Source organism: Eublepharis macularius, chromosome 4, assembly GCF_028583425.1.
Source record: "Eublepharis macularius isolate TG4126 chromosome 4, MPM_Emac_v1.0, whole genome shotgun sequence".
In the NCBI taxonomy this organism is placed as follows: Eukaryota; Metazoa; Chordata; class Lepidosauria; order Squamata; family Eublepharidae; genus Eublepharis; species Eublepharis macularius.
The window spans coordinates 170,254,537-170,278,058 of record NC_072793.1 but is presented as its reverse complement, the minus strand read 5'-3'; the positions used below and the strand labels follow the sequence as shown (position 1 = coordinate 170,278,058).

Genomic DNA, 23,522 nt, shown 5'->3' with positions numbered 1-23,522 from the left:
CCACTGCCACACACCCCCTCCGCCCGCCTACGGGACTGTGGCTTGGCGGGGAGGGGAGGTGACTCCCCCCCCCCGTTCCTGCGCCGTTGGCGCTGGATAGCCGCTGCCAGCGGAGCGACTCTTCTTCCTGCAGCCCGGCGGGGGCTTGACAGGTGTGAGGCCGCCTCGCCACCCCGATCCGGACTGCCGACAGCAGGTAAACCGCCCTCCCTCTCGCCAGCCTCTTTTCCCTGCTGGGGGCAGGGGAGAGCACACCTGCGCAGTGGAATCAATGTGAGTCGTCGACACCCACTAAGACAATTATGTTATAGGACTAGTAACAAAGCCCGTTGTGTGAAAAAATGCAACGGGCTCTAGCAAACAGAAGAGGTGCACCATGCCAGGCCCCCCTGCTGCCACTGTGGCCTTTGGAGGCCACCTTGCCTCTGGAGGTATGCGCCACCGCACCTGGCCTTCCTGCCGCCACAGCCTCTGGGCAGGTGCACCAGGAGAAGAACTGAGTTGTCACCAATATGGCTTGGCTTAGATATGTTAGGATTATATCGCTACTCAGGATGTGTCTAGGGTTGAAGGGGCTTGGAGAGCCAAACCACACCCTGCCATGAGACACCCCTGCTGCCTCCTAATTCTGCATTGGGCCTGGCTATTTCCAGATAGGCCAGTCACCCCAGTGTAAAACCTTTGGAGTTGGGCATTGGGCTGCACTGACAGAACCCAACGTCAATATAAAGATGGGCTTTGATGGACTGTAAAGGACTGACTTGCTCTAAAACAGCTTCATGTGTTCAGTTTGTACAGAAAATGTAGGGGATTTTAAGTCCTACTTCCTATTTCTTTCCTATTGATGAACAAAATTTGAGTCCAGTATCACCTTAAATACTAACAATACATTCCTCCGTGCCCTACAAGTCCACTTTTCCTCCTGCAGTCGTTCTAGCATTGTGACTTTTACTAGCTTGGTACTTATTTTTTTCTCATCTTGGGACAAAGACCTTTTCAGTTAGATGGAATACAGGAAATATTTCCCCCTCACAATCCTACAAGGCACACGTTCTTGGAAGGATTCAATTCTTTCATATTTTCCATTCCAAACCTTGTTTCTCAAAGCCGTCTCAAACAAGCAAAAAATAAAAACACCCTCATGAGAACCATAGTAAGATATTATTTCAACTGCAGCGGGGCGGAAAGAGCCTCATTTTCTTTCCTTTAGCAAAGGAAGCGTTGGCATGAGGGATGGCAAGTATCCTGTTTTGAACTGAACTATTTGTTATTTGTCCTTGCTGACCAGGGGAGCTACAGTCAGGCTGTGGGGCCACCAGAGGATGTGGTCGAAGAGGAGCCCACTGTGCTTGCAAAGCCAGCCACCTGGGCCAGAATCCAGGCTGCAGAAATCAGGCAGCAGCTGCAGGGTGCCAGCCCGCAGAAGGCATTGGGTGAAGGCAACCGGAGACACGGGTCAAAGGAACAGCGACAGTTGCAGAGATGCTCCATGCTGCAGCCCTGGGATCCCCACCACCCTAAAGCCTTCTGCCCCTCAGATGGAACCCACTTCCAGTCAGTACCTTTATCCCTGCACCTCCCTCCTCAATACAGCCTGGCTCAATCAAACCACGTTCTGCAACCCACCCATCCTCCCCACTGACTCAATGCTTTTCTGAGGTGGGATGTCCCCCTGTGCAGGCTGAGCCTGGTGATGGAATGCCCAGGAAAGCTGGGTTGATGGCACTGGTGGGAGTTCCTAGCCAGGTGAGCACTGAGGCGGGATTTTCATTGTTTTTTGCTTGTATGGCTAGAGACAGTGCTGGGAAACATGTGTCTGCATGGATTGTGAGGCTTCCACCTTTTCCTGCCTATGCTGTTCTTCCTTTGGCAATAAGAATGGGATTTTCTCAAGTGTGAGTTTTGTTTGCCTCTCAGCTATGCATTGCTGAGTGAAGGGAGATGGGAGAAAATCCGAATGGCACCAGCTTCCATTCCCTCTTATCAAAATTAGAGAGATGGGAATAGAGGTGGGAGCATTTACCCTATGAAGGAAGGATACGCAGGGTTTTTTGTGTGTTTTATGAGTAGAACAAATTAAAAGGACTGTGTATGATGGAGAGTTAATAAAACTATGCCTAGGTACTTTTCTCCCCCTGACCCCCAAATATGAGTAACTGGGATTGCTCTCTTATCAGCCTACACTACCTAACAGGGCTATTGTTCTGAGAGTACTTCTCATGTTACATTCACGCATCTAGAGCAGAATATGTGATTGAAATCGCCTACATACTGGTCCCTGGTTTCGTTTGTAAAGTGAACCCACATTGGCTCTTTGTTTCAAACAGGTCTAGGCATTGATTTATTATTTATTTACATTTACTTATTGTCGACCTAGTTCACTGACACTCAAGGCAGACTACACAGTCTAATACAATCAACAGCAGGGACATTAAAAAAAATGTAATAGGCAATACAAATTCAAATGTGCAAAGATTTGAAAATAAGCAGATACCCAATACAGAGCTGAAACAATTCTGAAAAACAGCATAAGCAATTCTAAACCAGACATATAATACATCACAAAAACTACCCAGAGGGATCATCATTACAGCAGAGAGTTCATACTGCTATAGCCCCTATCCCTTTACACATGTATGGGCAGGTTGTACCTGTATTCACTGTAAGGTGTAAACAGGGCTGTTATGCAAAATGCTTTCTTCCATGGCGAAGGATAGGGAATTTCTAGGGATTCCCTGGTCCAGAATCTTTGATTCCTTTTGTGTCCGGCACTACAATTTTGTGGCACCTGCCGTTATTTTCAGAAGGTGAGGGGGTGTTATAAAGAAGGTCCAGCAGGACTAATGAGACTAAGGACTAATAAGATAGGCATAGAGGTGGCAAGGGCAGAAAATCAGCATCTTCATCTACAAAATACTTGAGAATACATAGAGTAACAGATATACAATACAGGGAATTTATACTTGAAATGCACCTCTCCAAAAGGCTCTCTCCAGATCCTTTTTCCAGCTTGTTTCAGGAGGGTAGATAGATTGTATGGAATTCATATCTGACGAAGGGAGCTGGACTCTTGAAACCCTGTAGCTTGTAAACTCTTTGATGTTCTTTCAAGTGCTCCTGGGCTTGAATCTTGCTTTTCCCAGCTGCTGCAAGATGACTTAAACTGGCCGGAATCCATCAGGGGGCTGTAATTCATCTTCAGATGGTAGGGGAGGAAATTCTGAGACCGGATTGATTCATTACCTCAGGACAAGCTGGATTTTCATTTATGTCTACTCAGCTGAGAAGAGGAAGCAAAACCTCCAGCCAACTTCAGCCATGACAATAAAACTCTCTACATTGGGAACTTCATGATTAAAGCTGTGCCTTCTCAGCCATGGGATGACATGTAATGAATAGCAGGTATCCAGGCGCTTCTGAATCTGGCCCAGGTTCATCTTACCTGGCCTGGGTCCAACTCCAGTTCCATGTAGTTCAGCTAGGGAAACCGAAGTTTTGCATCATCAACTGCACTGAAAACAGGGATGACCTTCCCGATACACTGAAAAATATAAATGTGTTCGAAGTATTCATGCTCTCAAATCCCCAAAACAAGCTAAATTAAGGCAATAGATAATACAACCACTGTTGTCCAGAAATGAAAAAAAAATCATTTAATTTTTAACAGAAGAGAATCAAAGTTCTCTAACCTCCTAAAAATAAAAATGGCAATTGTTACAAAACAAATAGTGGAAAAGCAGAATTCAACCTGGTGGTATTCATTACTCCTCTTGAATAAATGTGCACAACTTTGCAAGATTGATGTGAAGAAAGCAAACGGTGATTAGATGGCTTTCCTGTCATGTATGGTAAGACATCAGCTATGGAATTAGCTCCTTCAGCTCCCCAAGGACTCATATAGCTTCTCACCTTAGTGAATAGTTTTATGTTTAGTTAGGTGACCAGTCTCAGAAAAACTCTCGCCACACTCTGAGAATTTATATGGCATCTCCCCTGTGTGACTCCTTTGATGCACAATAAGGTGGCCATTCTGAGAGAAGCTTTTTCCACACTCCAAGCATTTGTATGGTTTCTCCCCAGTGTGAATCCTTTGATGCACAGTTAGGCTGCCATTTCGAGAGAAACTCTTTCCACACTCCAAACATTTATATGGCTTTTCCCCTGTATGAATTCTTTGATGTGCAGTTAGGTGGCAATTCCGATTGAAGCTTTTTCCACACTCCATGCAGATATATGGCTTCTCCCCTGTATGAAATCTTTGATGTGCAGTTAGACAGCCATTCTGGGAGAAAGTCTTTCCACACTCGAAGCATTTATATGGCTTCTCCCCTGTGTGAATCCTTTGATGCACTGTCAGGTGGCCATTCTGAGAAAAGCTCTTTCCACACTCCAAGCATTTATATGGCTTCTCCCCTGTGTGAATCCGTTGATGTGCACTCAGGTGGCCATACTGAGAAAAGCTTTTTCCACACTCCAAGCATTTATAAGGCTTCTCCCCTATGTGAATCCTGTGATGTGCTTTTAGAGGACCAATGTCAGAGAAGCTTTTTCCACACTCCAAGCATTTATATGGCTTCTCCTCTGTGTGACTCCATTGATGTACTCTTAGGGGACCAATGTCAGAGAAGCTCTTTCCACACTCCAAGCATTTATACGGCTTCTCCCCTGTGTGAATCCTTAGATGTGCAGTTAGGCTGCCTGTCCGAGAAAAGCTCTTTCCACACTCCAAGCATTTATACGGCTTTTCCCCTGTGTGAATTCTGTGATGTCTGGTTAGTTCCCTCCTCCAAGAGAAGCTCCTTCCACAATCCAAGCATTTATGTGGCTTCTCCCCTGTGTGAATTCTTTGATGCGAAGTTAGGTTGCTATTCTGATAAAAGCTCTTTCCACAATCCAAGCATTTATAGGGCTTCTCCCCTGTGTGAATTCGTTGATGCACAGTTAGGCTGCCATTCCGAGAAAAGCTCTTTCCACACTCCAAACATTTATGTGGCTTCTCCCCTCTGTGAATCTTGTGATGTCTGGTTAGTTCCCTCCTCCAAGAGAAGTGTTTTCCACACTCTAAGCATTTATATGGTTTCTCCTCTCTGTGATTCCTATTATGTCTGGTTAGTTCCCTCCTCCAAGAGAAACTCTTTCCACATTCCAAGCATTTATACGGCTTCTCCCCTGTGTGAATCCTTTGATGCGCAGTTAGGGTGCCATTCTGAGAAAACTTCTTTCCACACTCCAAGCATTTATAAGGCTTCTCCCCTGTGTGAATCCGTTGATGTGCAGTTAGGTGGCCATTCCGGTAGAACCTCTTTCCACACTCCAGGCATTTATATGGCTTCTCCCCTGTGTGAATCTTTTCATGTGCAGCTAGGTAACCAGCCTGAGAAAAGCTCTTTCCACACTCCAAGCATTTATATGACTTTTCGCCTGTGTGAATCCTTTGATGTTTATTTAAGGTGCTACTTTGAGAAAAGCAATTTCCACACTCCAAGCATTTATACGGCTTTTCCCCTGTGTGAGCCTTCTGATGTGCAGTTAGTTCACTACTCCAGTGAAAGCTCTTTCCACATTCCAAGCAGTTGTATCTTTTCTGGCGTGCTGTAATGTTGTGATATTTTTTCAGACTGAATTTGTATCTGAACCTTTTCTCAATCACAGGACCCTTCCATCCTCTCTTTCTCATCTGCAATTCATCTTGGGCTGAGGCCTCCTGCATCTTCCTGCTCTGAGAGGCAACCAATTCCTTCCTCTGTTTCTGCTTTGCTCCCTTTCTCCATCGGCATTGTCTCTTTGGTACCAGTTGATCTCCAGATTTCGCTTCCACATACAGATCTTCCTTTCTTTCCACAGTCTCCCTTCCTGGTTCTTCCTTGCTCGCCATCTCTCTTCTATCTACAACTGGGAAAGAAAGAAAAGAGTCAGTCAGAAGGAAAAGGAACAAAATACTAGTGAGCAGGTACAGTCAGTAGTCCATGGCATTTTCTACAGCAAGAACCTTGAACCTGGAATAATTTCAACTATTATGTATCCATGTGCCAGGAGATAGAGATAACAAGGGGGGCACGGGTTGTTCTACTGCAGAAAGTTGCTCTTCAGATTAATGTTGTTTTTTTTTAATTGATTTAGGGTGCAGACTGAGACAGAATGGGAAAAGTAATTTTAAAAAAAATCTTGAATATTTTAAATAGTTTTTGTTTGTATGAAAGGAAAAAATATGGAAAGACTGCAGCTGTGGACAGACAAGATAGGTCTGTCTACAATCTACATAGCTGAAAGAAACTCAAGTTTGCAGAAGAAGCTGAAATACAATGAAGAAATACCTTCAGGGGGAGTTAAAACATGACCAAATCATAGCAGTAGTCCCTGTGGCTATAAGAAACAAATGTCCTCTGTTTCTGTTGCTAAGCAACCACACTGTATTGCCAATCTTCATGCCTTGGTTTCTGTCAGACAGAACCACAGTGATGGGGCATGACTCTTTCCACAGCTGGTTTTTGTTGGAATTTTTGCACATGTCCTACGCTCAGTCATGAAAGAGTTAAATTGTTGTTCTGTTTGTTTAGTCAGATAGCTAGTTAGGATAGGACCACTTAGGCTTCGAGAGAAGTTCCCACCAGAGAAAGTGGGTGTCTTTAGTCTTAATGAGAGAATCCAGGAATGTCTATTGGATGAGTCAGTTTACTGGGGGACAATTAGCTAGCAACATATACTAAGGTTTTATTGCTCTTTGTTCAGTTGTCTGCTACTCCGCTACTACTACTTCACTAGACCATGCTAAGCTTTTCTCTCTCTAGTACCTAGTTGAGACTAACAAGATATAGTCACAAGCTGTTTGTTGTTTTACCTACCAAATGTACCCTTTTTACCCTATTATGTAGTATTTTTATAGAGCTAGAATCACAGAAGTCTGTCTACTTATTTCCATTGCGCTATTATCAAACCCTGCAAACTTATATCTTATTGCTGTGCAACCCGCCAACAGTTTTGTCTTTGAGGGAGGACTCATCGGGGCCAACTGCAACCACTGGGTGACTTGAGACCACACAATTTGAATGACTCACCCAGGACTGGATGTTTGTTACTGTTTAATAACAGCCACACCAAAAAATCCAGTGTAAAGTTTCAAACTGAGCTCTGGAAGACCCAGTTCAAATCTCCACTTTGCCAAGGATGCTCACTGGTTCTAACTTACTCAGCCAAACCTACCCCAAAGGGTTGTTGTGAGGATAACAATGGAGGACAGCACAATTGTATAAACTGCTTTGGGCCCTTTTGCAGAAAAAGGTGGAGTATAAAGTAAAGAAACACGAGATTTATTTGCTCCCCAGGCTGAGCCATATTTATTGTGTGTATTTATTTATTGTTAGTTGGAGCGGGGAGAAGGAAACAGGGAAAGCTGAGGCTGCCAGGAGAAGCAGCACAATGCAAGGAAGGGGATAAAGGGGCAAGTAAGGTGTTCACCACAAGTCCTTGCCGGTTCCTCACACTGCACTTGGCCGAGGAGTCAGGCTGACACAGCAAAACTGGGCCAGATTTTTCCGTAGTAGAGAATGATGTGGGGAGAGGAGGAGGGAAAGCTGAAGACGGGGGCAGATAAAGGCAGGCTGGACGGTGGAAGGGAAGCAAGCAAGGAAAGGTGAGGTTAATGCGGGTGCTTGGAGGAGGGATTCCTGGCAGAGCTGGGGTCACTATCAATCAATACTCTCCATATTTCTCAGGCCAGCACTGCCAGTTAAGTATCTAAGCCCTGACTGCTTCATGCTCTGGCGATCTGATGTAACACAGGCCTAAGAATGACTGTTGGATTGTACTGTGGATCCTCTCCAGTCAATACCTGTTTACCAGCATGTATGAGAGAGGCTTTTGCTTCCATGCCTCCTGCTTTCCACCAAGACAAGAACTGCATGGCATGGACTGGACTCCATTGCTAAAGTCTTTGGTAAGGACCTCCTCAGCCATGAAGCCAGAGATTGCCTGATAGCTACCTTGCAGAATTTTTGTTAGTTAAGGGCATTTAGAATAGTCAAGCTCCTATTTGAGTTTGTGCTTGCTTTAACGTGTATTTGAAGAGCGGTTCCTGCTCAGCATTCACTCCGGAATTCTGTCTTTAATAAACTATATTATATTTACCTGCCCATGTCCAGAGTTACTTGCTGAAGTATAGATACCCTCAGAACAAACCCAGAGGCTGAAAAGCCCCAACAAGCAGATACCCAGAGCCCTTGGAAGCTCCTAGGTGTCCTGGGAAGGCTGTGTTCAGCACCCAGGAATAGGAGAAGGGGGCACGGGGTCTAGACACTGAGATACTGTAGTTTAGTGGGTAGAGATTCTGACTAGGATGTTGCAGTTCCAGGTTTAAATCCCCAGTTTGCCAGTGAACACTGCTGGTTCGCCTAGGAACACGAACACATTCCCAGCCTAACCTATTTCACAGGGTGGTTGTGAGGATAGAGTGGAGGAAAGAACAATGTAAGCCACTTCGGGTCCCCACAGGGAAGAAAAGGGGTCTGGCATTTGTTGTACATCTAATTGTGCCTACAGTTGGCTTCATCCAGTACTGCTGCAATTCCTGTTGGGAGGCAGAGCTAGAGTTGTCAAGTACAGGTTGGGAAATTCCTGGAGATATGGGAGGGCAGCCCTGGGAGGGTGGGGTTTGGAAGAGGGGAGGGGCATCAGCAGGGCATAATGCCAGGCAGTCCACACTCCAAAGGGGCCATTTTCTCTAGGAGAACTCAACTCTGTATGAAGTTCAGTCGTAATTCTGGGGAACCTCCAGGCCCCACCTGCAGGATGGCAAGCCTAGGCAGAGCTGCCCATTCAGTATTCCGACTGTGCTTAAGTATCAAGAGTGTAAAATAATATTGCAATTGAGCAAGGCACGGGGTTTGGAAACAGAGCAGGAAGGCCGGGAAATGGAAATAGGAAAAGGCAGGGGGTCAAAAGTTAATCAGGGCCAGGATAAACTTTTCAGTTGAGAGGTCTTCTTGAGCCTTCTGCACAGTGGACTCATACTCTAGAGGAAGAAGCAAAGGAAGATCTAGCGGGAAGAGTTGTATTGAAAATACTTATTGCTGTTGAGAGAAAAATATGACTAGACATCACTTTGGGGGTTAACCCATGGAGGGTGCGGGGGCAGAGCCTCTGTGAAACAATTCTGCGATACTGTGGGGTTGGTGAGTGGAGTGGGTGGGTGGGGTCCAGTCTGTCTGTCTCTTTTTTGGCATCAGAAACAGGGCTAGTCATTTGAAAATTTCACAAAAGCCTTAGGACGTCATGGAGTAGCAGTGCTAAAAGTCAAGGGAACAGGAACGTCAAGGGCCCAGGATTATCTCTGGAACATTCCTCTGCTGTTTCTAGTGTAAGTTAAGGTTTACTTATGAGAGGTCAGGAAGCAGTAGAAACAGGGATGGGGAAAATATCCTCTTCTATACAAAACAGAGGGAATTTAGCCACTTTCCTGAGCTATCAGTGGCAGGGTTGTCTAGTAGTTGGAGTGTCTCACTAACAACTAAGGGACACAGCTTCGAATACTCAGGACTCTGCTGTAGAATCCAAACACAGAAAGGCCAGAGGAAACAGAAGGTGCAAGGATTTGCTAGTGTGAACCTAACTGGGTATTTGTCCCTCTCTCCTGAACATGGACCTCTTCATAAACAGATTTCTCTTTACAGCCAGCATGAATGTATCTAATGCTTTTGTTCTCGGGGGCTGTAGAATCCCCAGGTCTGGAATGCCTGTTTTTTCCTCTGTGGCAGATGAAATGGTGTCCTGAGATCAAAGAGGGCCAAAGAAAGATGCCACCCCCTTGCTTCTCTTCTGTATTCACAATAAACTAGAAAAGATCCTTACCAAGGGAGGCCACGGTGTGGTAATTTTCCTCCATCACTTCCCAGTAGAGTTTTCTTTGGCCTGGATCCAGCAGAGCCCATTCCTCCTCCGTGAAGAACACGGCTACCTCCTGAAAGGACACTGGGGATCTCTGAAAGAAGAACAGATTTCCCCGTTGTTCCTTTATTCTCAACCCTGAACACTCAAGAAAGAAAGAAGAATCCCATCGGCCAATCAATGGAGTAAAAGACTGCAATGGCAAGAAACCAATGGGAAGAAAATTGGAATACATCTGGTCTTGCAATCTCCAATACAGTGCAGCCTGTTGAAGAGTATAAAACCTTTTCAGATTTTTAAATTCCAAATCATATCAATTGTACAATGAGATCTCGGAGTCTTGTTCCCTGACAGTGTTGAATACAAATGTTAAGATATTAAATGACATTGTGGTTAAAAGGTTGTTTCAGCTCTGGCACACGTAGACCTCTTAGGGTTCATATGAGTCAGACAAGGGTTTCAGAATCTCAGACTGGTCGCTGAGTTGACTGATTAACTATGAAGAGGTCTAATCAAGTTTCTATTCTCTCACATGATACTGAAAAGCTTTTTAACAAAACATACTGGGAAGTTATTTTTGCCACATTAAGTAAATTTGGCTTCCCTCATGAATTTTTGGAGTGAATTAGAATTCTTTCAGAGGAGTTAGCCGTGTTAGTCTGTAGTAGCAAAATCAAAAAGAGTCCAGTAGCACCTTTAAGACTAACCAATTTTATTTTATTGTAGCATAAGCTTTCGAGAATCAAGTTCTCTTCGTCAGATGCCTGATACAGTCTCTGTATCAGGCATCTGACGAAGAGAACTTGATTCTCGAAAGCTTATGCTACAATAAAATAAAATTGGTTAGTCTTAAAGGTGCTACTGGACTCTTTTTGATTTAGAATTCTTTGTTCATCTGCCAGATCTAGGTACCGACTCGGATGTTTTTTCTGTGCCATTCCCCCTCAACAGAACTCCCAGATAAGGTTGTCTTCTTCCTCCCCTTATTTTTGATCTGTGTTTGGAACCCCTGACTTGCACCATTATACAAAACAATAATATTCACGGCTCTGTAGATAACCCTTTGGAATGTAAAAGTATCCTATATGCGGATCATCTTTTCTTGTTTATCTCAGAACTTCAGTCTTCCACCCAGTATTAATGAACAGAATCAATACTTTTGGTGATTTCTTTGGTTATTTGATTAATTGGACTACTCTGACTGGATTCGGGGGGGGGGGACAGATCACCAAGTGTATTTGCTAATAGACATTTTTGAGGGTGCCCTGATGTCATCACTTATCTCAGAATATTGATTCCTGAAGATATTAAATTTATGATTTTGCTTAATTGCAACAAGTTGATTGCCGGTATGTCATTAGATCTGGACAGATGGGCAATTTTCAACCTGCCGTTACGGGGTAAAGTAAATACACTAAAAATGAATATTATATGTAGAACTACATATGTTATGTGGAATTCCATTTCTTATACCTTGCAGATATCTTCAGAAAACTTAATACTTGATTTTGGAAATTCATATGGGCTCCTTACCTTGTTCGATTTCTTTAAAGGGGATGCAACTTTTATTTAATGGAGAAGGATTTACTCTCTTGATCTTAGTTTATATCACCAGGCATACTTGTTAACTTGTACTTATTGTTAAGATTGCTCCTCCCATGTGGATCATCCATCTTGACCTCTTTGGAGGCTTTTTGTCTGGCCTCCACATTAAATGGAGGGCATTTTGGTCTATTCATACTAAGATGGATCATGTTCCTCCAGTAATTTCTGAGATCAGAGAACTGTGGCGCGTAATGACACTGCAATATCAATTTGACCCATTTTCACATATTAAATTAACATTATTGGCCAACTGAGATTTAAAAATTGAGAGGAAACAACAGACTCTGCCCCCCATCTGCCCAGCAACAGAGAGACTCCGGTAGCCGCCTGCTCCCTCCAAAATGAACAGCAAAGAGCAAGGAAGGCTGGTCCCTCCAACTCAGCCACCGCCAATGGGGCAGGGGCACGTCTTCCAAGCCAATTTTGCCCACAAACTTCAGAGGGTGTTGGACAAAGGACCAGTTGGGGGAACTACCCATGGCATTAAGTCTCCTGTAGCTGGCCACTTGCCCTCCAAAACACCTCTCTTCCCCACCCTTCAGCAGCCCACCCTTTTCTTGCTTTCAGCTCACTATACTTCATCCTTAAAGCCCCCTCCAGTTCCCCCTTTGCCCTTGGGTGCCAACACTCAGTGTTTACACAAATCCTCATTTTGAAGGTTGAGAAGGCACCCCCAACTGACAAAATCATGCCGTGATTCTCCATAACTGGGACTTCGGTGGCCACAGAAGACTCCATGGCAAGGCTGCACCGGGATCTTTGGCAGTGGAAGGAGAGGGAATCACAACAGCAGCAGCTGCTCAAGGCTTCCAGCACCTAGTGAGAACTTTTGTAGTTTCATACCATGCTGCCTACTGCTGTTTCTGCTTTGGGTCCAGGGGCTTCTTTTTGCACCACCCAACGTATACCTTCCACGGGGAATTGCACATACTCAAAGCAGATCTTCTGGATACTTAGCATGGGGTTTGTGACTCTTGCAGGAAAATCCCTATTCAAGAATCTTTCCTTTCAACTTCCATGCCGTCAGGTGTAGGTAGCCATGCTGTGTGTGAATGCCACGGCGGCCCCTGCTGGAGCATATCTGGGCAGGTTGGAATCTGCTGGGGGTCTTCTATCAATAATTCCACTAATGTTGAAAACCAGAGTCTGCGTGACCAGTTGAGGGCTATGCAACACATTCAACTGGGGTTTGATCTGCTTTGCTGACACAGACTTGAGGTTCTGCTCTGACCAACCCATGATCTCTGCTGTCTGTGTGGAACCAGGAGGGCTTGGGATATGCCAAAAGATTACAAATGGCATGTGGCAAAAAACAATGGAACTCAACAATCACAACAGCACTTATATACTGCTCTCCAATACAGATTAGTGCCCGACTCAGTGCAGTGAACAAAGTCAATGTTATTATTATCTTCACAATACAGCTGGGGCTAAGAGGAGTGGCTTATCCATGGCTACCTACTGAGCTCATGGAAGTAGTGAGATCTGAACCAGAGAAATGGTGATTCACAGCCCAATCACTTAACCACTATACTACAGCACCTAAAAATAAAGCCAAAGCAGGAACAAGAAGAGGCAGGTGTGACGGACTCAGCTTCAGATGCTGAGATTTCCAGTCAGTGAGCTATGATTGACAGGTTCCCCCCCCCCAAATATGGCTAGCCTGAAATGGCAGTTGGGGATGGAGTGTTGGGGAAGCTGTCAGTTGGAGCTGGAGAGTAAACAAGAGAGTGAAGGAGAGTTGGAGTCTGGCTTTTGACCAGAGAGGGTCAGCCAGAGAATCCTCTGTGAGAGGAAATAATGTTTGTGAAGCACTGTTAGTCCTTGGACTAAAGTGGGAAAAACCAGCACTAACTCCTGCTTAGATTGGAGAGATCTGGGAATTATAGTGAGCCAAGGAAATGGGTAGAATGGAGTCTCCCCTTCAGTGCCAGGAACAGGGTTATAGCTCATAACTAAACCCCTGCCCAGTATCTAGTAAGGGTCTGTCTCAGTGGAGCACCCTTAAATATGGAGAGGAGGGGAAATCGTGCTGTGTCTGTGCTTTGAAAGGGAAACATTTGTGAAGCAGTGCCAACCTCTGAAAGAAGCCAGCAACCTAGTGTTAAACCAAGTGTTTTGTGCCTCACACCAGTGAAATTCCTGTACAAAACCCTTTTTGTTTCTTCACTTCAAACACCTGCCTACCTGCCTTTTTACTTTAACCTACTGTAAATAAACCTTCTGTTACCTTTTGAACCTCCCCAAGCCTTGTGTGCCAGTTTCTGCTAAAGGGAAGCACAAACCCCTGATCTGTTCCCTACTAAGACTCGGCTGGGTAACCATTTTTAATAATCCTTTTGGGTGGGACAAGAAGGAAAGTTGAAGCTTAACATCAACTACGCTACCAGAGGCTTCCCAGCCCAGTATACAGCTTCATAGGCTTAAAGAGGAGAAGTTTTACCTCAGGGTAGGGGAAGGTCAGCCTAAGACTGAGTTGGACATGGGTTTGTGCTGTGTCTCCATGAGACACTGAATGTTTCTGCTTAAGATTACTCCTTTAAAAAGAAGTCAAGGCAGTCCCCTGTGCAAGCACTGACTCATTACTGACCCATGGGGGGACGTCGCATCATGACATTTTCTTGGCAAATTTTTTGTTACAGGGTGGTTTGCCATTGCCTTCCCCAGTCATCAACAATAAGCAGAGGACTTCTGGCTCAAAGCACAGAGCGGGACAGGGCCACTGAAGAAGCAACAACATTCAAAATGAATTCCCATCTGAGCCACATATTTGCTTACATCTGAGCCTTTCAACTACTGTGCGATGCTACTCACCAGTGGAAAAAAATTCAAAAATAACCCCTGTGAAGACCTTGCCAGAAAAACACCCTCACCACAAAGTTACAACCTGGCACTTCAAGAAATAACTGACATTTTAAAAAGGCATGAGTTATCAAAAGAGAAGCTAGGATTGCACATCCTGCTGGAAAAACGGGCTTTGCCATTTCAAGAAGGAGATTAAGAAATATGACTACACAATGCATTACCTATGAAAGTACAGGCTACTCCAGAATAACTATAATAACAGAAGAAATGGTATCCATAATAAAATGCACACGGCAAACACCCAAACATACTTTTTAGATGTACCAGGATGTTGTGGGAATATTTTCTCCCACAAAACATTTGTATATCAAACATTGTAACACATCTTATTGGAACAAGGAAAAGACGTACTGCAGTAGCCTAGACAGGAATGGCGGCCATGTGACTTTAAAGGAGGAAGGAGTGCATATAGTCAGTTTGCCATTTAAATTCACAGAAAACTCAGTATCAAGGCTATCTCCTAACAGCAAAGAAGCCAAGAATATTCAGGAAACATCTATGCAAAGAGGCATAAGGCTCTTATGGTAATCCATACCATACTAAAAGATATCATGTAAACAGATAAACAAAACAACTGGGTTTGCAAAGGCAAAACTTGCAGATGTTTGAAAACAAGTAGAAATCATATACAGAGCTGAAACAAAGCATAAATAATGAAACATGACATATTAAACAGCGCAGAAATCACCCAGTTTGAACACACTCACAGCAACAGACAGTATGCAGCGTCTCTCTGAACCATTTCCTTAGAGCACAGCCCCCCTACCTGTGCAAAGTCCCTCCTGACTCATTCAGTTTTGCAGCTGGCAAAAAGCCGGGAGAGTGGGAGCTTTCCTGACCTCCCCAGGCAGGCCCTTCCACAAGGCGGGGGCCAACACAGAGAATGCGCACGAATAGGCATTCATTGATTTTGCCCATATGCTGGGTGGCACCTACAGAAGGCCCTGCTCAGGTTGCCATGGTGGAGAATAGCGAGAGAGGCGGTCCTGTAGATATGAGGGGCCAAGGCCAGGGAGGGCTTTGTAAGTGATAGGCAGAAGCATGAACTGAGCCCGGTACTCTGATGGGAAACCAAGGGAGTGACAGCAGAATGGGAGATCCTGCACTGCTGCTAGAGAAGTGAAGGCAGCTGCACAAAAGGCCTTCTCACAACTCAGACTAGCCTGGAAGATGGCCCCTATATTGCCACAGCCAATCTAGCCAGATGGATTCATGTCACAGTAGCATTGGGACTAGGCTACTGTAATCCACTCTACATTGGTCTCCCCTCAAAGCTGACTTGGAGACTCCAGCTGGTGCAGAACACTGCAGCTCCTTTACTCTCAGGAGCTAGACACAGCATGCATATCACTCCCATTCTATAGTCACTGCACTGGCTGCCTATCAGTTACCAGGCCCAATTCAAGGTCATAACTACAACATTCAAAGCCCTTCATGGCCTTGGCCCCTCATATCTGTGCAACCGCCTCTCCCCCTATGTTCCACCAGGGCAACTTCACACATCTGGTCAGGGCCTTCTGCAGACACCACCTTGCAGTTGGGCAAAATCAACAGCTACCCACATACTTGCTTTCTCTGAGGTGGCCTCACCTTACGGAAAGGCCTGCCTGAGGTGGTCAGGAAAGCTCCCACTCTCCTGCCTTTCTGCACGCTACACAAAACTGACTTATTCAGGAGGGCTTTTTACCCAGATTACACAACTGTGTTAAAAGAAATTTCTCACAGAGATGCCTTGGTAGGGACAGGGGCTAAACTCTATGCTGTTAGGTACTGCCTATTGATGCAGATAAGTGCCTACTAGGGAGTTTCCCTGCTGCTAAACGTGTGTTTTACTTTCTTCCCAGTAATATTACTATTTGGGGTGGGCAATATTCTCATCTATAACAATAAACGGAAAGTTAGGAGCCTCAAAAAGGGCCACCAGCTACAGGCCGATTATGGGAGATGCAGTGTCAAAAATGAAGGGAATCGCCACACCCTGACCCACGCTCCCTCCAGATCAACCCTCTGCTATTTTGCAGCGGCGGTTTTCTCCCTAGAAGCCAGGAAGGTGGAGGCAGCGCTGAGGGGGAGGTCAGGGAATATCCCCCCTTTCCCAAAGGAAACCTTCGGACCAGTTGCCGATTCAGAGGGCTCCTGCAGGGCGATGCACTTTACTATCGCGCTCCAGAGGAAGGACCTGTATGTCTTGGAAGGACTTACAGCTGTAAGAGCCAAATGCGGCCAAGGGCTTCTTAATCCGCGGAGCTCGCAAGGCCAAAGAGCTCCTTTAAAAACCGACACGGCGAGTGTAGCGAGCTGCGGGGCCCGTGAGAACAAGGGACCCTCCGGAGCAGAGCAGCGGTCCGTCCAGCTGCCCAGAATAAGATCAACCCGGGCTGGTTGCACGGAGTACAAGGGGGGGGGGCACAGGTGCCCCTGCAGACATCTTGCCCGGGAAGACGCCCTTTCTCTGCGCTAACTCCAACCCTTCCTCTCTCCCATTCACACGTATTTTTTTCCTCCCTCTTTTCTCTCCAAAGATCCCTTCATGCAATCCTAAACTCACCTTTTCTGCAAACGCGCAAAAGCCAAAGTCTCCCTCCGGCCAAGGAAAAGGGGGCAGAGGAGAGTCCCCGCTGAACTCCATGGCGCCCCGATTTCCCTCACTCTAGGAAAAAAAATAGTAAACCTCGCAGTTGCTCGCTGAGCCTTCTGGGAATTGTAGTTTCCTGCAAATACTGCCAATAAACCCGAAGTATTTGGGAACCTGGAAGAGGTTTTTTGGCTCTTCTGTGCAGGTTCACCTGATGGTCCGCGGCAGGAGAGAGAGGAGCTGATGGGGTGGAAACCTCTCCAAATCTCCCGGGTTTGTTGCTATTGCACTTTGCGCTCCTGCTGGGAATTGTGCTTTTCCAGCAGGGATGCCTTAAGGAGACTCTATGCCTCTATGGGTAGCCATGTTAGTCTGTAACAGTAGAAAAGAGCAAGATTCCAGTAGTACCTGTAAGAGTAACAAAATTTTGTGGTACGGTATGAGCTTTCGTGAGCCACAGCTCACTTCTTCAGCTATGGCTCACAAAAGCTCATACCCTACCACAAAATTTTGTTACTCTTACAGGTACTACTGGAATCTTGCTCTTTTCTACTGTTACAGACTAACATGGCTACCCATCTTGATCTAGCTAGAGAGAGAATGGCAGTTGGCAATAGAATGATGATAGTTGGTGCTAACAGAAAGAGGGCTGACAGAGAAAAAAAAATTAAGGGTAGAGGAGTTGAAGGGTGATGCCTGACCAGAGGTATCTGTGAAGAAAACACTCCTTTTCGAACTCAAATGGGAGCCATTGTTCTTTGAAACTTTGGTCAAGAGGCTTTGTGCTAAAGAAACCTCTTGCTAGGAAAATTCCTCTTTGCTGTAAAACCCCCCTTTGCTAGAAGCCTGCCTGAGAAAGGAACTGCTTCAGTTCTCAGGTCACTGTGGCCTTGGAGATAACGTGTTCCGCTTGTGGACCTCTGTGGAAAATTTCTCTGAGCCAATTAACATTATTGACTACTTAAACTATTTGCAGCTGCGAGGACGGATGGGTGGTGCCAAAAACTGCAAATTTGGTCTCGCGCCTCCTCCCCTCAAATATGCACCTACCTTTAGGGACATCAGCATTTGGACACCCGATCGGCTAACAGGCCTGAGCCACTTAGGTTCCCAAATGGCATAAAAATAGCTAACCAACATGGAGCTTCAAGTTTTAGTTGGGATTCAGTAGTTTGACTGTAACTGACCTATGGCTTCACTCCTGGCTCAGATTCTATAGATGGATGGCCATGCAACCATTCTTGTTTTGCTGTGATGCCTAGCTGTTTGCGCCTCTTGAAAAGAGACTTTGACTTCTGCATCTTTGACAACATCTTGTTTTGCCTTCGGAATTAATGTGGTATGTATTAGCCAGAGCTAATGTGCTATAGGACTTATTGTTTACCCCCCCCCACACACACACACAGTCTGTCTTGTGAATTTAGAATAATTTTGTGCCTTAAATAAATCATATTTTTTTGTTTTTGTGTGCTTCTTTACTTTGAAGCCTCAAAGCTATAAATCGTTGTTGAACCCACTTTGTGAACCTTTTGGACCACCTACTGCGTTAAAACTTTGTGAATTCTGCTTGCAAGTCACCCTTGCAAGGTAGACTTCTGTTTAGTTCCCTGACAGGCTTGGAGATTTGTCTCTTTACTTCTGCACCTTGGGACAGACCAAGGGAATGGTGGCAGCATACCAGGGCAATTGTGAGGCTTTTCTCTCATTGCTAGTTCTGTAAGTTTTGTAACTGGTCTGCCAGGCTCTGCGCAGCTCTTCCCCTCAGCTGGGTTGAGACAGCGGGACCAGGTAGTCGTGACAAGAGAGGGTCAAAGTCCTCCGTGGAATTAAAAAAGTGGTGGCGCATCCTTACTGTGAAAACAAAATTTATGAACCACTTTTAGTCTAAGTACTAGAGTAGGCCAGTCCTAAATTTTACTGAGATTCAAGAGATCTGGGAAATTATAGTTGGCCCAGGAAGAAGTAGGTAGAAAGGCGTCTCCCTTTCTGCCAAAGGAACAGGGTTATAGCTTCGATATAAGTATAACTCACACCCAGTATCTAGAGAGGGTTTTTAACTCAGTGGAGCAGCCTGAAGTAAAACTGAAGGGGTGCTGTGTGGGCCAGAACTGGAGCACCTGATGTGAAGAGGGGTGACAAAGGAGGAACGGCACTTTAAAGAGATCAACACTGATAACACCAACCTCTCTCACCTAAGTCAGCAACCATAAGAAATCTAACCAGATGGAACCAGTTTAGAGTAGTGGTTAAGAGCAGCAGGACTCTAATTTGCAGACCCAGGCTTGTTTCCCCACTCCTCCACTTGAAGCCAGCTGGGTGGTCTTGGGTCAGTCACAACTCTTCCAGAGTTCTCTCAGTCCCACCCACCTCACAGGGTAATTGTTGTGGGGATAATTCTATAATATAATTCTCCTAGCGGGTTTCCGATGACGCACATTGATCCTAGTGCGCATGTGCGGGCGCACCAGGATAAAATGGGCACCATCAAACCCAGCCTCTGGAGGGCGCCGCTGGCGGCGGAGGTCCAGGCAAGCCTGCCCGTCCGTCTGCTGGCAAAGCTGGGGCAACGGGGCCAGAGTGAGGCATCTGCTGCCGTGCAAGCTCTGGTGGAGCCGAGGTGAGCTGGACTCGGCGGAGCCTGGGCGATGGGGCCAGAGCGAAGCGTCTGCTGCCCTGCGAGCTCCACTGGAACCGAGGCAAGCCATTATCGGTGGAGCCGGGGCGATGGGGCCAGAGCAAGGTGTCTACTGCCCCGTGAGCTCCGCTGGAGCCAGGGCAATGGGAGCGGTGCCGCCCGGCTCCGACAGGGTGGCGGGAGCTTTGTCCCCACCCCATCACCCCAGTTCCACCAAGAGTAGCATGGCTCCGGCAGGGCTCAGAGGATGGTGGGTGCTTCACTCACACCCTGGCTCCAGCAGAGCTTGCAGGCATGCTTTTGGCTGAGCAGGGGCAGGGGGGGGGGAACCGCCCGCCGCCCTCTGAACCCTGCTGCAGCCAGGCAGCATCACTCCCATCACTCCGGCTCCGACGAGAGCGGCAAACCCTGGCTCCAGTGGGGCTCACAGGGCAGTAGACGTGTCCCCACCCTGCCTTTCAGCCCTCCCTAGACCCCCCCTTGCCCCCTTCCTGCCAATCCTCCCAGACCCTTCTTGTCAGCCCTCTCCAGACCCTGCTCTTGCCCCTCCACCTGCCAGCCCTTCCCAGACCCCTCCTGGGTCTCAGCCCTCCTGAGACCCCCCCATGCCCCCTACTTGCCAACCCTCCCCAGACCCCCCCTTGTCACTCCACCTGCCAACACTCCCCAGACCCCCCTTGCCCCTACACCTGCCAGTCCTCCGCAGATTCCTCCTGCTTGTTAGCCCTTCCCAGACCCCCTGCCTGCCCGCCAGCCCTTCCCAGACCGCCTCCTGCCTGCCCCAGCCCCAGCTTTCTAGAGCCCGTTGTATTTATTTGCACAATGGGCTTTGTTTCTAGTCTTCTTACTATATAATTGAGTAAGCGTATTTCAGATGACTCACTTTATACCCTGGTGCACCACCAGAGGGTGCTACCATGGAGGGAAGCCTAGGCAAGGCACCATGACCCTCCAGAAAATGTGCCATGGTGGGAAGCCCAGGCCGGGAGCAGGATGGGAGCAGGTGGCATTGCCCGCCTCCTGCCTTCACCCAGCTGGTATTAGGAGTGAGGCCAGTGGCAATGCTCACCACCCAACTTTAGCCAGCTGGTATTAGGAACAGAGCAAGTGGCAATGCCCACCCCCACCTTAACACAGCTAGTATTAGGAGTGGAGCAGATGACAATGCCCACCTCCCCACACCTTAACCCAGTTGGTACCAAGCTAGTAGTTATATAAATTGACGATAATTGTGAGTAACAGAGTATACAGGTTTCAAAATGAATCTCTTCCCCATCTGCATTTGTATTTCTTTCCTTCATGTCTGTCTTTTTCCAATTTGCATGCCTTGAGTTGATTCTAGCAATGTGTTGAGTTTCTGAAAAGCTGTAGAATAATCCAAGTTGACCAAAGTTTCTCAAATTCTGCAAAACCCCAGGTTATTCCTTCCGAGTTCCGTTCCCACTATTTCCATTCTCTGGTCTACTCTTTTATTCAAAAAGGAAGCTGTAGGCTGGAGTAGGCATGCCACACAGCCTCCATTAATTGCTCTTTACATTTCTACATTCCTGATCATTTCTACATGCCTGCTCAGCAAAGGCATGTGGAAAAATTGTGTTTTTTAGTCAAGAAGTCTGGCAGGACCAGCACTTCAGCTCAGATAGCAAGTCTCATTCAACGTCTTCACCTCCATTGTCCGGCATATCCGGAAGGAGGTTCCCTGAACCTACGGGACTGGGAGAAAGTAGGGAGAATTTTGCACATGGAGCCACGAGCTCCGGTGGAATTGCTACAAACTTGGCACCAATGTCGCTATGCTGTGGAGTGCTTTAGCTGGCCTTCAAAACCTCCAGCAGCTTCCCTTCTAAATGTCCCCCCTTCATCTTCCCCCTGGCATCTCTTGCCTCCTTTGGCACCTGCTGCTCTTTCAGCTCAATTATCTAAGGAATGTCCACCAAAGTATGCCGAGGTGCAGTTGCTTCCTCCAGCACCGCTCAGCTTTCTCTCTTCTCCACAACATTCTGCACCCCCCAGTAAAGATTTCAATCCTCCACCTTCTGCTGAAAAAATCTCAGCAAGTCTTGTGAGGGAGGTACAGGAACAAGATTGCCTCCAGGCTGCTCTAGCCGAGGATCCCACTGAAAGCATTCCAGAACCAACGGAAATGCTGTCAGTGAGCTCAGTGCATTTCACGGGGAATGTGGATGCTGCAGAATTAACTGAAATGGCTAAATCTGAGGATGTGGCAGAATTAATTGAAATGACAGTTCATTTAACAAATCAAGTTACTGATCAGAGCCACCAGATTGTGGAATATCAGCCTCTTTCTTATACTGTTCTTACTGAGTTGAGAAAAACCACAGAGCCCTATCCAGATTTTATCCAGCAACAAGTTAATAACACTGGCTCTCAAGAAAAGTTGCTCCTTAACTTGGCTAAAGAGAATGCTACTTCTGAGTACCAAAGGGTTACTGCAGGTCTGGGAAAAACCCCGGACCTGGCAGACATGGTTAGAGCTTGGCAAGAGATAGAAAATCCCTTTCATCAAGACTTTTGTCAGGATCCTGGGGGTACAGGTGTAAAACAAAGTCCTACCAGCCCGACTGGAAATGGAAACCCCCCCACACTTGTAGCTTTACAGCAGCTTCTGGGTACTCTAAATTGGGTCAATCCCTCTTTTGCTCTTCCTACCAGTCTTCTGAAGACTCCTGTTCTCTTCACTGACCACTGCAAGAAACATCCAAGTGATGTTATTCAAGTCTTACAATCAGTTAATGGCATTCTGGCTCAGCAGAGTGTCAATCAGATTCCTTCCATGAATTCAGGATTTTCCTTGTGCATTTTTCCTACCACTCAGACTCCTACAGGAGTTTTAGCAATTTCTCAAGAGTCTCTCCAACCTTATGGCTTCATTGTAGCTCCTGAAACGGTGCAAATTGTGAAGCCTATCACTCCTTTGCTGCTCTGATAATTCCTTGTTCAAAGTTCCTGTCTCCGCTCACCCCCGTTGCTTTGCAGCAACTCCTAGGCAACCTTAATTGTCTATCAGTATGTTGAGTCCAATGTTTTCCTTGCTTCCTACCACGAAACATCCCAGCAATCTTATCACTGCTCCCCTGCCAACCCAGGCAGCCTTTACAACAAGTACAAGAGATTTTAGCTCAGCAGTGTGCTAACAAAATCCCTGTGGGGCTTGATGGCCTTCATCTTCTGGGAATATCATGGGAATGTCTTTCTTGTAGAATGATTATATCTCTCTCTCATGGCTCACAAAAATGTTCATGCCACGGCTGATCTCTGTGCTATGGCACGAGAGCATGCTATTACACACTCTAGTTATGTTTTGCTGTTCATAAACTCTGCTTTTTTCCAAAAAATGATTTCACTCACCTGTGTAATTCTGTGCAAGTTTCAGACTGTTCTTGCAAACTTTGTGGGAGATGTCTTTTTTCAGTTACCTAAAGATAATAGTTTCTCTCTTCTACAATCAGTGCCTGTTCTCCTTTAATCTCCTCAGCCACATCAGGCACAGTTTTTTTTCTAACAGTAGCCGCTCCAAAGAAGAGTTAAGTTTTTCAGAACGAAGGTCACTGAATTACTAAATATTTTCTTCAAGCTCATCTCTAACTCACATTATGTTTATAAACTAATCAGCTGTCTTCCTGGTGCTTATTTAGCACCCCCTATCAATTCTAAATCTTATAGCTCTATTTCTACACTCCTTCTTTCACTGTTATAAGTGACATTCTATCTTAAAAATCTTCTGCCTTGTAGGATCAACAGAGATCCTGGTATCAAAGTACATAAAGCCTAAAAATTTTCTGAAAGCTGTCATCTGCCTCAAAAACTTCTTTGGTTTGATTGGTTGTCTGTTCCTTAATTATTCACATTATTTCTAGTTTGTCTTTCTCACTGAGACTCCAAGTGAATTACAGCTTGGGTCTGTAAGTTCTCCTTAAAATCTTAAATCTCTAAAGCAGCTCT

At 46.0% G+C, this 23,522-nt stretch overlaps 1 protein-coding gene across 1 annotated transcript; it reads right to left on the bottom strand.

The window, feature by feature from the left end:
* Nucleotides 1-2,335: 2,335 nt before the first annotated feature.
* LOC129328687 (zinc finger protein 345-like) lies at nucleotides 2,336-16,980 on the bottom strand. The gene is made up of 3 exons (XM_054977913.1): nucleotides 16,898-16,980; nucleotides 9,844-9,973; nucleotides 2,336-5,892 (listed from the first exon to the last, which is right to left on the bottom strand). The coding sequence occupies exons 1-3, from the start codon at nucleotides 16,976-16,978 to the stop codon at nucleotides 3,911-3,913; spliced, it is 2,193 nt and encodes a 730-aa protein (XP_054833888.1). The 5' UTR covers nucleotides 16,979-16,980; the 3' UTR covers nucleotides 2,336-3,910.
* Between the last annotated feature and the right edge of the window lie 6,542 nt (nucleotides 16,981-23,522).

What these genes read in the sequence shown, in the direction of transcription:
- LOC129328687 (XM_054977913.1), bottom strand. Translation starts at nt 16,978, where the DNA reads ATGGAGTTCAGCGGGGACTCTCCTCTGCCCCCTTTTCCTTGGCCGGAG. An exon ending in TTTGCGCGTTTGCAGAAAAG is followed by an intron (nt 9,974 to 16,897) that starts GTGAGTTTAGGA and finishes TTCTTCTTTCAG; the next exon opens with AGATCCCCAGTGTCCTTTCA. An exon ending in CCACACCGTGGCCTCCCTTG is followed by an intron (nt 5,893 to 9,843) that starts GTAAGGATCTTT and finishes TTTCTTTCCCAG; the next exon opens with TTGTAGATAGAAGAGAGATG.